This window comes from Pelophylax lessonae (assembly GCF_965119305.1).
Source record: "Pelophylax lessonae genome assembly, chromosome: 8".
In the NCBI taxonomy this organism is placed as follows: Eukaryota; Metazoa; Chordata; class Amphibia; order Anura; family Ranidae; genus Pelophylax; species Pelophylax lessonae.
Window position 1 is genome coordinate 22,496,087 of NC_138775.1, and position 14,667 is coordinate 22,510,753.

Genomic DNA, 14,667 nt, shown 5'->3' on the forward strand with positions numbered 1-14,667 from the left:
GAGTACTTTATACAAGTCTGATAAGGCCCCGTTCACACTGGGGCGATCCGACTTCCTCACCGCGACCTCGGAGCGGCCGGCACGGACTTCATAACATTGAAGTCAATGCAGGTCGCTCCAGGTCGCCCCAAAGAAGCTCCGGACCCTTTTTCTAAGTCGGAGCGACTTGTGTCGCTCCTATTAGAACGGGTCCACAGCTTCTCTATGCCAGGCGACCTACGGCGACCTGTCAGGCGACCAGGTCTCCTGACAGGTCGCCCCAGTGTGAACGGGGGCTAAAGATGACTTGAGTGCTGCAACACTGGAATCAAAGTTGAGCATCAGATATTTTTTGTTTGTTTAATTTGATTGATGAAACCTGGTTGGGCACCAGCCCCACTATTTCTCCAATGTTCTGTGCTCCAGCTTTTGTATGTTAACTCCTGAGTGCGTCCCTTCCCATTGTATTCACTGCAGTGTTTTTACATAGTTTCCAGATACGTGGCAGCAGGTGAAGATAACGGTTATCAGGCCTGGGCCTATTCCATCCAGCAGTCCCTGTGGTAACACCATCCCTGCTGATGATGTCATGACTGCATCATTTCTGACTACGACCCGGTGAGTGTATGAGTGCCAAAGTCTTGCTACAGAGCTCACAGTAATGGCTTATTCATATGGATGAAGAGCTGCATCTGAAGGACAATGCTCATCAGCCTCCATGCGTACTTGATTCCTCCATGGATTTGACCCCTCCATACCTTCAAGCAAGCATGGTATCATCTTGATTATCAATCTGACGAAACATGTACAGAGTGAAGTCAGTGCTGGGCTTTCTTATAAGATAGTCTAACAAGCTGTGCACACACTGAAGATTAAAATAATCCTATAAAATAAGCATTTTATACAAATAATGACATTAAATATGAGATTATAAACTTTGTAACTTTACATTTCTCGGATATTTACAGGTGGCACACGCAAGATTGTACTCTAGGGTTTTAAAGTTGTTTTACTACTATGCTGTAAATACATCATTTAGTAATAGGATTTTAGGCTATACACACACAACTGAATGAGTCAGCCTGATATCACAGAGAAGGGACTTGACCCTCCATATCTCCTATTAGACACAGTATCATCTGCATCAGGGGTCTCCAAACTTTCTAAACAAAGGGCCAGTTTACTGTCTTTCAGACTTTAGGGGGGGGTCGAACTGTGGCCACTGGGAGTAGAAAATGTTCCGAAGTCAGTGGGAAAAAACAATGCCCCATCCTTGGTGTCAGTAGGAGGAATTGTGACAATGGTGGGTGTCAATTGAAGGAATATTGCCCCATTGTTGTTGTCAGTGGGACGAATTGTGCCCCATTGTTGGTGTCAGTGGGAGGAATCATGCCCCATCGATGATATCAATGGGAGGAATCATCCCCCATCATTGGTGTCAGTGGGAGGAATAGTGCCCCATCTTAGTGTTAGCGGGAGGAATCATGCCCCATCGTTGGTGTCAGTGGGAGGAATAGTGCCCCATCATTGGTGTCAGTGGGCGGAATTGTGTCCCATCATTGGTGTCAGTGGGAGGAATAGTGCCCCATCTTGGTGTCAGTGGGAGGAATTGTGCCCCATCATTGGTGTCATTTGGCTCAATTGTTGGTATCATTGGAAGAGATTTTGCTACATCGCTGGTATCATTGAGAGGAATTGTGTCCCTTCATTCATGTCAGTGCGGGAGAATTATGCCCCATTGTTGGTATAAGTGAATAAAATAGTGACCCAAAGGCCGGATAAAAGCAAGCAAAGGGCCGCATCTGGCCCCCTCGGCCACAGTTTGGAGAACACTGATGTACATCATCAGTCTGCCGAAACATGTACAGAGCAAAGCTAGTGCTGGGCTTTCTTAATAGACCAACAAGCTTTGCATACACTGAAAAATTAAATCATCCTATAAAATAAGAATTTTATATAAATGATAAAATAATGAAATTAATAAGTTTGTACATTTTGGAATAAAAAGTATTAAAAAAAATTATAGGAGTTTATAAGCTTTGTAACTTTACATTTCTCAGATATATACAGGTAGCACATGCAAGATTGTACTCTAGGATTTTAAAGTTGTTTTACTCCTATGCTATAAATAGATCATTCAGTAACGGGATCTCAGGTTATCCACACACAACTGAATTCGTCAGCCTAATGTCACAGAGGAAGGACTTCACCCCTCCATATCTCCTAGCAGACACAGTATCATCTACATCTGAAACATGTACAGCGCAGAGCTAGTGCTGGGCTTTCTTATTAGATAGCCTAACAAGCTGTGCACACACTAAGACATCGGAACATCCTATGAAATAAGCGTTTTACACAAATAATTAAAAAATTACCTTAAGAATGAGTTTATAAATTTTGGAACTTTAAAAAAAGACCAATAAACAGTATTGTTTCTATTCAAAGGGTACTGATTGTTCACAGTTAAATTGTAAATTGAAGTCACCTTTCTTTATAGACATGTTGTCTTGCCTCAGCCCATTTGTTTGGAACGTGGGGTCAGTTACACCATCCGACTAGAGTTCACCAGGTACAACCTGCGGGAGAAGGTACCCGGAGCCAACATCCTTATTGATTCGGTGAGGGCAGTTCCTTGTTAATGCAATGATACACTGCTCAAAAAAATTAAAGTTTATCGGAGTATAGCATCAAGTCAATTAAACTGGGATATTGATCTGTCAATTAAGTAGCATAGGGGGTTTGTTAAATAGTTTCAGATGCTTTGGTGTTAATGAAATAAACAACAGGGGCACTAGATGGGCAATTACAATGAGACGGCCTCCAAAATAGGAATGGTTTTACAGGTGGAGGCCACTGAAATTTTTTTCCCTACTCATCTTTTCTGACTGTTTGTCACTAGTTTTTCATTTGGCTGGGGTCAATGTCACTACTTGTAGCATGAGGCGATACCTGGACCCTATAGAGGTTGCACAGGCAGTCCAATTCCTCCAGGATGGCACATCAATACGTGCCATTGCCAGAAGGTTTGCTGTGTCTCCCAGCACAGTCTCAGGAGCATGGAGGAGATTCCAGGATACAGATAGTTACTCTCAGAGAGCTGGACAGGGCCATAGAAGGTCCTTAACCCATAAGCAGGACCGGTATCTACTCCTTTGTGCGAGGAGGAACAGGGTGATCACTGCCAGAGCCCTACAAAATGACCTCCAGCAGGCCACTGGTGTGAATGTCTCTGACCAAACAATCAGAAACAGATTTCATGAGGGTGGCCTGAGGGCCCAACGTCCTCTAGTGAGCCCTGTGCTCACTGCCCGGCACCATGGAGCTCGATTAGCATTTGCCACTTAACACCAGAATTGGCAGCTCCACCACTGGCACCTTGTGCTTTTCACAGATGAGAGCAGGGTCACCCTGAGCACATGTGACAGACATGAAAGGGTATGGAGAAGCCGTGGAGAACGTTATGCTGCCTGTAACATCGTTCAGCATGACCGGTTTGGTGGTGGGTCAGTGATGGTCTGGGGAGGCATAGCCATGGAGAGACGCACAGACCTCTACAGCCTAGACAATGACACCCTGACTGCCTATAGGTATCGGGATGAAATCCTTGCACCCATTGTCAGACCCTACGCTGGTGCAGTGGGTCCTGGGTTCCTCCTGGTGCATGACAACGGCCGGCCTCACATGGCAAGAGTATGCAGCCAGTTCCTGGACGATGAAGGAATTGATACCATTGAATGGCCCCCACGCTCATCTGACCTAAATCCAATAGAAAACCTCTGGGACATTATGTTTTTGGTCCATTTGACGCCACCAGGTTGCACCTCTGTCTGTGCAGGAGCTCAGTGATGCCCTGGTCCAGATTTTGGAGGAAATAATCCAGGAAACCATCCGTTGTTTTATTAGGAGCATTCCCCGACATTGTCAGGCATGAATACAAGCATGTGGGGGTCCTACAAACTATTGAGGACCATTTTGAGTTGCTTCAATGAAACTTCAGCAAAATGGACTAGCCTGCTGCATCATTTTTTCACTTGATTTTTGGGGTGTCTTTGAATTCAGCCCTCTGTAGGGTGATAATTTTAATTTCCATCAAACGATGTGGCATCTTTTTCTTCCTAACACATTACAAAGTCCATATCAGTATAGATCCTAACACATTACCCAGTCCATACCAGTATAGATTCTAACACATTACCCAGTCCATACCAGTATAGATCCTAACACATTACCCAGTCCATACCAGTATAGATCCTAACACATTACCCAGTCCATACCAGTATACATCCTAAAACATTACCCAGTCCATACCAGTATAGATCCTAACACATTACCCAGTCCATACCAGTATAGATCCTAACACATTACCCAGTCCATACCAGTATAGATCCTAACACATTACCCAGTCAATACCAGTATAGATCCTAACACATTACCCAGTCCATACCAGTATAGATCCTAACACATTAACCAGTCCATATCAGTAAAGATCCTAACACATTACCCAGTCCATTCCAGTATAGATTCTAACACATTACCCAGTCCATACCAGTATAGATCCTAATACATTACCCAGTCCATATCAGTATAGATCCTAACACATTACCCAGTCTATACCAGTATAGATCCTAACACATTACCCAGTCCATACCAGTATAGATCCTAACACATTACCCAGTCCATACCAGTATAGATCCTAACACATTACCCAGTCCATATCAGTATAGATCCTAACACATTACCCAGTCTATACCAGTATAGATCCTAACACATTACCCAGTCCATACCAGTATAGATCCTAACACATTACCCAGTCCATACCAGTATACATCCTAAAACATTACCCAGTCCATACCAGTATAGATCCTAACACATTACCTAGTCCATACCAGTATAGATCCTAACACATTACCCAGTCCATACCAGTATAGATCCTAACACATTACCCAGCCCATACCAGTATAGATCCTTACACATTAACCAGTCCATACCAGTATAGATCCTAACACATTACCCAGTCCATACCAGTATAGATCCTAACACATTACCCAGCCCATACCAGTATAGATCCTTACACATTAACCAGTCCATACCAGTATAGATCCTAACACATTACCCAGTCCATAGCAGTATAGATTCTAACACATTACCCAGCCCATACCAGTATAGATATCCAGCATGATATTTGTCCCCATTGAGATATTATGTGTTTTCAAGTTGTTCTTTTATTTTTTTTTGAGCAGTGTATAATGTAGCTCGGTTGCAGTTAAGCTGTCCCTTGCAACAGGTGAAAGCCCCCTGCTGACACCCATTTATATGGTGCATATGATAGAACTCTTCTCTCTACTGTTTTTTTGATCACCTCTCTCCATTGCCCATTAGACAGCTAATGAAAACAGTATGGAAATTATAAAGTTCTTATGACCAAATCAATAAAATCAGATGTTAAAGGAAGACTTGCACCTGTTTCAAGAGACATCTTGTCTGTAAACAATAAACAATTTGTTGGTGAATAAAAACTTTGTTTTTTTTGGCTGTAAGTCATTGATGTATTTTTATTTTTATACCATAGTTGGTGTTTGTTCCCCGTTACTCTTCCTTGGAGATGTTCATTGCCGGAGACCCGGCCTCCATTCAACGCAAGGAAACCTTTGAGAGATTCCGTTGCCACAACAGCAATATTAATGTGGTAAAATCAGCAACCAATGAAGTGTGCACCAAACTCATCACCAGCATGTCTGCCGTCATCCATGATGGGGCCCTTGGTGAGTTCAGGGAGAGAATGGACATGTGCAAGAATCCAAAGGTTCCATTTTTCCTTCTATTTCAATTAGTGTTGTTGCCACCTCATCCCTTTAAACCAGGACACATAATAATTACACGGGTTCTGAGGCTGATATAATGCACATAAGGCACCAAGTGAGTTTAATTACCACCTTAATTAGCCACAGAATCTGTGTAATTATTGTGTGTACTGGTTTAACCACTTCTGGACCGGAAGGTTTTACCCCCTTAAAGCGGAGTTCCAGCCTAACACACTCACCTGTCCAACGGTCCAGCGATGCGGCCGCCCGAAGCCTCGCTCTTCTCCCTCTCTGCTCTCCGGCGCCGGCATCACTGGTGTGGGCACCCGGCTGTGACAGTTTGCGGCTTCACAGCTGGGTACGCACTGCGCATGCGCGAGTTGCGCTACGCGTCGTGATTGGCCGGCAATCTTCTGGGACCTCTGACATGTCCCAGAAGATTGCAGGGAGGGAGGGGGAGAGGAGAACTTCCGCTTAGGGCGCCGCGGCGGTCCGGACGGAAGTGGGAGCGGGTACCTGTCAAAACTAGGTACCCGCTCCCCCCCCCCCCCAAAAAAATGACATGCCAAATGTGGCATGTCAGGGGGTTAGCACTACCTAAAGCGGAAGTTCCACTTTTGGGTGGAACTCCGCTTTAATGACAAGGCCATTAACTGACTGCGTCACTTTAACTGACTATTGCGTGGACGTGTGATGCTGTACCCAAATAAAATTGATGTCTTTTTTTTCCTATAAATAGAGCTTTCTTTTGGTGTTATTTGATCACCTGTGCGATTTTTATTTTTTGCGCTTAGTCCCGGTTCACACTAAGGCGACCTGTGAGGCGACCTGGTCGCCTCACAGGTCGCCGTAGGTCGCCTCCCATAGGGAAGCTGCGGACCCGTTCTAATAGGAGCAACACAAGTCGCTCCGACTTAGAAAAAGGGTCCGGAGCCTCTTTGGGGCGACCAGGAGGCGACCGCCATAGACTTCAATGTTATGAAGTCCGTGGCGGCCGCTCCGAGGTCGCGGCGCGCTGCTCGCACCGTGACCTCGGAGGTCGCGGTGCGAAGTAGCGTCGCCCCTATGTGAACGGGGCCTAAAACCAAAAAAAGAGCAACAATTCTGAAAAAAAAAAACAATATTTTTCACATTCTGCTATATAACATTCCCAATAAAAAAATGTAAAAATCAAAATTTTCATCATTTTAGGCCAATTTGTATTTTTCTACATATTTTTGGTAGAAAAAAAAAAAAAAATCCCAATAGGTGTATATTGATTAGTTTGCATTAACGTTATCGCGTCTACAATGTCATTTTTATTTAATTGTTTTACTAGTAATGGTGGCGATCAGCAATTTTTAGCAGGACTGCGACATTGCAGCGGACAAATCGGACCCCTAACTGACATTTTTTGACATTTTTATGGGGATCAGTGACATTACTACAGTAATCAGTGCTAAAAATATGCACTGTTACTGTAATAATGACACTGGCAGGAAAGGGATTAACACCAGGGGCGATCAAAGGGTTAAATGTATTTCTAGAGGGTGTTTTCTAACTGTGAGGGGGATGGGCTTATGGAATCAACACAGGTACCTGTCTTTGTAAATAGGAGGAACACAGGAGCCCTGTGTTGATTGCTGACAGAACAGCGGTCTGCCGTGTTTACAACGGCAGACCGCTGTTCTGTCTTCCTGGGGAGCGATCGCGGGTACCCAGCGGCAATCGCGGCCGCCGGCCCCCGCAGATCAGCTTCCCCTCTCGCGAATTGCCGCGGAGCGACGTATGGGTGCGGCGATTTGCGCAGCCGAGCACAAAGTGGTTAAAGGGATGAGGTGGCAACCCTAGAGTCAATGTCCCAATTATTTTGCCCATTTAGCTTCTTTTAGGTAGCTAATCAGCACTGAGCGGCCCGGGGTAAAGCAGCCATGCACATCGTATATGAGGATTATGTGAAATATTTATTTATATAGTTTCTAAAGATTCATCTAATTCATCTTAAAGGCCAACTCCAGGAAACTTAAATAATATCCCTTTCACACTGAGGCGCTTGAAATCTGCCCATAAAACGCTGAGCGCTTTTGAAACACTTTTAACCACTTGCCGACCGCCGCACGACTATTTACTGCGGCGGTCAGCCCCTCACAGGCAGAGCGACGTAGGTCTACGTCGCTAGCCTGTGAGGGTCTAGGGAGCGAGCGCGCCCCCCCGGAGGCGCGCTCCCGCTCCCGAGTGGTCACGGACCCCCCCCCGCGCGTGTGACCGGCGGACCCGATGTCCGCCGGTCACTCGCAATCGTCGGTGGAGAGGGAGAAAGGCAGGCGACTAATGTAAACAAGCCGCCTGTCATTCTCCCCGGTGTATGAATGATGATCATACGGTTCTACTATGTAGAACCGTTGATCACTGTTCATACATCTGAAGCCACAGCCAATCACAGTTAGAATCACGCCCCTAGGGACACACATAGCCCCTCCCTCTCAAAAAAAGTTAACCCCTTCACTGACAGTGTAATTTTACAGTAACAGTGCATATATATAGCACTGATTACTGCAGTAATGTCACTGGTAACCCCAAAAGTGTCAAAAATGTCAGTCAAGGGTCCGATCTGTCCGCCGCATTGTCGCAGTACCGCAAAAAAAATCGCAGATCGCCGCCATTATGCATTAAAAAAAAAACAACAAAAATGAAAAAAAATCTTTCCCTTTGTTAGTAAACGCGATAACTTTTGCGCAAACCAATCAAAATACGCTTTTTGCCATTTTTTTTACCACACATATGTAGCATAAAACAAATTGGCTGAAAATGTTAAAAAATTTTGATTTTTACATTTTTTGGGGGGGGGGGGAATTTCATATAAAAAAATGTGAAAAATAATGTTACAGGTGATCAAATACCACCAAAAGAAAGCTCTGTTTGTGGGAAAAAAAGGACGACAAATTCGTTTGGGTACAGCGTCGCAAGACCGCGCAATTGTCCGTTAAAGTCACGCAGTGCCGAATCGCAAAATACCCCCTGGTCTTTTAGCAGCCAAATCCTCCGGGGCTTAAGTGGTTAAAGCACTTATCAGACGCTTCCTATTCATTTCAATAAAGAGGGGCATTTTTGAGGCACTTTTTTTTTTTTTTTTAGCCCTCCAAACATGCTCTAAAGATGCTGCTTGCAGGATTTTACCGCCCTGCCATTGCACTGCTCCAGTGTGAAAGCATTCATTGATTTTAATGGGAATAGGTATTCGTGAGCTTTCCAGGTGCTTTTTTAGCGCCAAAGTGCTTGAAAAGCGCCTCAGTGTGAAAGGCAGGGGCTGACTGGCAACCTTCGGCCCAGGGGGCAAGTACCAACCAGAAGCTCATGGTGCTGCAAATCGGCATTGCTCCCACTCTCCCTCTTCCCGGCCTCCTCCTGACCCCCATTCCAGGCTGAAGCTCCACTACAGGCACTCTCTACTCACCGTCCCAATCCGGATTCCCGACCTGGCCAGCAGGGGGCGGTTGGGGGGAGCTGGGACAGCTCGGTTGGGGCTGGACGGAGGAGGAGAGTCTCCAGTGGGGCATGGAACCGGCCTCTGCCCAGACACAGTTTACACCATCCATGCTGGGGAGGGGAGGGGGGAGGGCTGCGCTCTGTCCTTGTCTATATCCCGCAGTAGGTCAGCGGCAGGGACTTTTTACTTCTCTTCACCAGGAATCCTTTAGGCATGTCTGTGGCAGAAGCGGTGCAGCCTTTTTATGGGGCATCAGAGCGGCCCAGGGGGCAATTGTCCCCCTGCCCCAGTCCTCCCCTGGTGGAAGGGCTCTAAAGGAAAGCACTGGCTGAAATTTTTGAAACAGGGATGATGTCTGCAGCTGCATTATTGACGTCCTCAGGTGGCAAGAAGTTAAAGCGGAGTTTCAGCCTTTTCACTCACCTGTCCAACGGTCCAGCGATGCGGCCGCCCGAAGCCTCGATCCTCTTCCCTCTGGTCTCGGCGCCGGCATCACTGCTGTGGGCACCCGGCTGTGACAGTTTGCGGCTTCACAGCCGGGTACCCACTGCGCATGCGCGAGTCGCGCTGCGCGTCTTGATTGGCCGGCAATCTTCTGGGACCTCTGACATGTCCCAGAAGATTGCAGGGAGGGAGGGGGGAGAGGAGAACTTCCGTTCAGGGCGCCGCGGCGCTCCGAACGGAAGTAGGAACGGGTACCTGTCAAAACTAGGTACCCGCTCCCTCCCCAAAAAAATGACATGCCAAATGTGGCATGTCAGGGGGTTAGAATACCTAAAGCGGAAGTTCCACTTTTGGGTGGAACTCTGCTTTAAAGTCACACTCCAATCTGTCTAAAATTAGTCTCGAAACTCAGACAGAGGAAATCGCATCCTTTCAGCACATGGACTTGGAGAAAAGGAAAATTCCGGAAAATTGGGTTAGGGGTGTATGAACCTCTCTCAGATACTATGGGGGGGGGGGGGATTAACCAAAACTGATGCTCACAGAATCTGATGCAGCTGTGCATTGTGATCAATCACCTCCTAGTTAACAAGCTGAAGTCAGGAGCTGATTGGTTGCTTTGCACAGCTGCACCAGATTCTGTGTGCGCCAGATTTAGTAAATCTCCCCCTCTGATAGCTTGGAATTATCCTGGAAATATAATACATTTGTACTGTTTTTAGTCCTTGTCTTTTTCACCCATTATAAAAATTTTCCTTTTGACACTTTTACATTTCCAAAAATAGAAATCTAATGAAATGAAAACTTTGATTCATTTTTCTGTGTGTCAATGGTATTGATATTAAGTACATTTTTAACTTGAGGGAGGCTAGTAGAAATGTTTTTTTTGTTTTTTGGCAGGAGTCACAGGACAAACTTCCCCAGCATTTTTGTTCTATTAGTTTACTATATTTGGCTGAATACAATTTTGTTTCAAAGATTTGGGTATCAGGTGTTATACTGCCCTCTAGTGGTAAATAAACAGAATTATTTCCCGCTAATGCTAGTTGCCTTATCAAAAATCAAAAACTTCAGATTTCTGCATTGTATTTCTTTTATTTAACCACTTGCCGACTGCCGCACGACTATTTACGTCGGCAGTCAGCCCCTCACAGGCAGAGCGATGTAGGGCTACGTCGCTAGCCTGTAAGGGTTTTGGGAGCGAGCGAACGCCGCCGGATGCACGCTCCCGCTCGGTCACGGACCCCCCCCCCCCCGCGCGCGTGTGCCCGGGGCACCCGATGTCCGCCGGGCACTCGCACGATTGTCCGTGACAGCGGGAGAAAGGCAGGCGGCTAGTGTAAACAAAGCCGCCTGTCAGTTCTCCCTGTGTAAGAATGGTGATGAAACGGTTCTACTATGTAGGGCTGTTGATCTCTGTTCTTACACATCAAGCAACATCCAATCACAGTAAGAATCGCACCCCTAGGACACACTTAACCCCTCCCTCTCCAATACAGTTAACTCCTTCACTGCCAGTGTCATTTTACAGTAACAGTGCATATGTATAGCATTGATTACTGCAGTAATGTCACTGGTAACCCCAAAAGTGTCAAAAATGTCAGTCAAGGGTCCGATCTGTCCGCCCCAATGTCGCAGTCCCGCAAAAAAAATCGCAGATCGCCGCTATTACGTGTTTAAAAAAAAACAACAAAAATGACAAAAATCTTTCCCTTTGTTAGTAAACGCAATAACTTTTGCGCAAACCAATCAAAATACGCTTTTTGCGATTTTTTTTTTACCAAACATATGGTAAAAAAAAATTGGCCTAAAATGTTAAAAAATTTTGATTTTTACATTTTTTGGGGGGGAATTTCATATAAAAAAAATGTGAAAAATATTGTTATTTTTGCAAAATTGACGCTCTTTTTTTGTTTATAGCGCATGATCAAAAAATTGCACAGGTGATCAAATACCACCAAAAGAAAGCTCTGTTTGTGGGAAAAAAAAGATGCCAAATTCGTTTAGGTACAGCGTCGCATGACAGCGCAATTGTCCGTTAAAGTCACGCAGTGCCGAATCGCAAAATAGGCCCTGGTCAGGAAGGGGGTAAAATCTTCCGGGGCTTAAGTGGTTAATATGCTTGTACCCTGTATAAAAAGACATTTATTCTAATGAATTATATATTTTTTTATTTTCTCTAGCATGTAACTGTGACCCTCAAGGATCTCTGAGTTCAGAGTGCGATCCCTATGGAGGTCAGTGCCGGTGTAAACCAAATGTCATTGGACGACGATGTGACCAATGTGCCCCTGGGACCCATGGATTTGGACCTTCTGGCTGCAGAAGTAACTTAACCATTGTTGAAACTGCAAAAGCTATAATACATAATTGGGGGAGGGTGAAATATTTTTAGTGTTGATGAGCTGAGACTTGTCATTCTTTGATGGCTGGGGAAGGCGGTCAGGGTATTTCTGATTTGCTATATGTCAAATGACTTTAATATTCTATTAAGTGTCAAAAGAAATAAAAGGGCCTCACACTGATGACATCATAAATTCTGACAGTTTAATCCAGGAACTTTTGCACCCATCCCAACGTGTTTCGCCCAAAAAGGTCTTACAGTATGACTAAAGGAAAAACTTTTTTTTTATTTGATTTTGGATAGAGTGGATTGGAATTAGAACCCCTGTCAACGTGTATTGCTGTCTGTGCCCCCAATAGGGAGATTCACCCTCTCTATTTGTCTTGTTTATCATTATAATTTAAAGTGAAAGTAAAAGAAAATCCCAAATTTTGGGTTTCCCTCAGAAAAGTAAAAGAGGAGAAATGTTCCAATGAGAACACTAGTTCTGGTGAGCTGGGGGTCATCAAGGGATTCCCTCTCACTTCCTGTTTTGCTATAGGACAGGAAGTGAAGGTAAATCTCCCCAATGGGACACAGATGGCAAAAGAAAATCTGGCCAGGATTATAACCATCCCTTGCTCTATCCACAATGAGAAAAAAATGTTGCCTATAGTTCTACTTTAGTCATGGAGTACTTTGTTAATGGATAGCAGGCAGCATGTTATGCTGTGTACATTAGTAATAAATTAAACCGTTTTTATTATTTTTGACACCATTGGTGTGCAGCCCATTCATTTCTTCTGACATTTGATTTGTAGAGCCAGGAAGCGCTTTCAGGCAGGCACCCAATAGCAGCCTTGAGAATCAAGGAGTGGTGAGCATTTAGCAGAGATGTGGATTTCTGCTGATGAGTATTTTCTTTTTTTTAGCCTGTGATTGTAACCTGGAGGGATCCACACATAACTTCTGCGACCAATACAATGGGCAGTGCCCTTGTCGGCCTGGCGCATACGGCTCCAAGTGTGATCGCTGCCAGCCAGGGCACTGGGGCTTTCCAAATTGCCGAAAGTGCGTATGCAACGGTCACTCGGAGGAGTGTGATCAGAGGACGGGAGCTTGTCTGAACTGCCGGGACAATAGCGTGGGAGACAGATGTGACAGGTGACTTTCATCACTGGTCACCGTAAATGTTTAATCTGATTCCTCCTGTGGTTGTAGAATCTTTGCACCACCATGAAAAGCTTTAAGTATCCATCTTTATATTCCAGGTGCGCTCCTGGCTTCTTTGGAAACTCTGTACTCGGATCAGGTGATCATTGCCGGCCATGTCCATGTCCAGAAGGTCCCAACAGTGGGCGCCACTTTGCTGCATCATGTCACCAAGAACCGCGGTCAAGGCAGGTCATCTGCAACTGCAACCAGGGCTACACAGGTGAGATTGCAGTCAGGGCAAGGGGAACATTACAGGGAACGGTTGGTACGGGCAATGCTGCCGTTGAATCACTGGTTGATATTGCTCATAGTGAGACCCCCGCCAACTCTTGCCCGAGGATTTTTGCCCCAGTCACCAATCTCTCTCCTGTGAACAATACAGCGCACGAGCCACCTTCTGCGCACGAGCCTGATATTCAGACACCGATTATTCTCACACATCTACTCCTCATTGGAAAAGAGGAAGCGCCACCCTTTGCTGTCCTCTCAGGACTGGGAAGAATATTACAAAAACAAAGAAGAGAGGGCACATCATTTATTAATAAACCAAAACTAGATTTACTCCTAAACCACAGTGAAAACAAAGCCCCTTGTCAATGGTAATATTTCATGGTCCACTGCATGTGCTTCTTCGCTTGGAAAGACATTGCCTTGATCGTTACTGGCTTAGGCATTTTGAGGGGTGTCCCCTCTTCCTCAGAGCTGTTACATGTAAGCCAGTGTGGGCCTATTACACCTGAGCGTAGCGTTTTTCGCGCGTTTTTTACCGCGATTTTACCGCGATTTTTACCGCGATTTTTGTGCAGGCGTTTTTAGATTGAATAGAGATCAATGGAAAACGCCTGTAATCTGCCCAAAAAGAAGCTCATGTACTTTTTTGAGCGTTGGGCGTTTTGTATACAGCGTCAAAACGCTCAGATGTGAACAGGGGCCATTGAAATGAATAGGATTTGTCTTGTTGGGCGTTTTGAGAGCTGATCCTAGAGCAGAAAAACGCCCCAAAAACGCCCCAAAACGCCTAGATGTGAACGGAGCCTCAAACACTAGGCCAGCAAAATAAAAAATATTTTTATTAATGAACCAAAATATATTTACTCACAAACCACTGTGAAAACAAAGCTCATCAAAAAATTGGCAATGATAATGTTGCTCAGGCACTGCACATGCTTCTTCGCTTGGAAAGACACCACCTTGATCGTTACTTGCCTACACGTTTCAATGGATGTCCCCTCTTACTCAGAGCTGAGGAAGAGGGGACATCCCTCGAAACACGTAAGCCAGTAAACATCCAGGTGTTCTCTTCCCAAACGAAGAAGCATGTGCAGTGGACTGAGCTATATTACTCTTGACAATTGTTTTGATGATGAGCTTTGTTTTCACAGTGGTTTGTGAGTATATCTATTTTAATTTATTAATAAATGATTTATTGACATAATGCG

At 45.1% G+C, this 14,667-nt stretch overlaps 1 protein-coding gene and 1 long non-coding RNA gene across 6 annotated transcripts in view; one reads left to right on the top strand and one right to left on the bottom strand.

The window, feature by feature from the left end:
* Positions 1-14,667, bottom strand: part of LOC309561462 — a 266,849-nt gene that overhangs the window by 155,571 nt on the left and 96,611 nt on the right. The gene's annotated exons all lie outside the window — the stretch shown is intronic.
* Positions 1-14,667, top strand: part of LOC309561437 (laminin subunit beta-2-like) — a 166,666-nt gene that overhangs the window by 102,622 nt on the left and 49,377 nt on the right. For all 5 annotated transcript variants that reach the window (XM_082265342.1, XM_082265341.1, XM_082265340.1 and 2 more), the window contains exons 16-21: positions 470-597; positions 2,477-2,597; positions 5,549-5,741; positions 11,874-12,017; positions 12,946-13,177; positions 13,285-13,448. In XM_082265342.1, the coding sequence (XP_082121468.1) occupies positions 470-597; positions 2,477-2,597; positions 5,549-5,741; positions 11,874-12,017; positions 12,946-13,177; positions 13,285-13,448 (982 nt within the window). The remainder of the gene's footprint in view (positions 1-469; positions 598-2,476; positions 2,598-5,548; positions 5,742-11,873; positions 12,018-12,945; positions 13,178-13,284; positions 13,449-14,667) is intronic.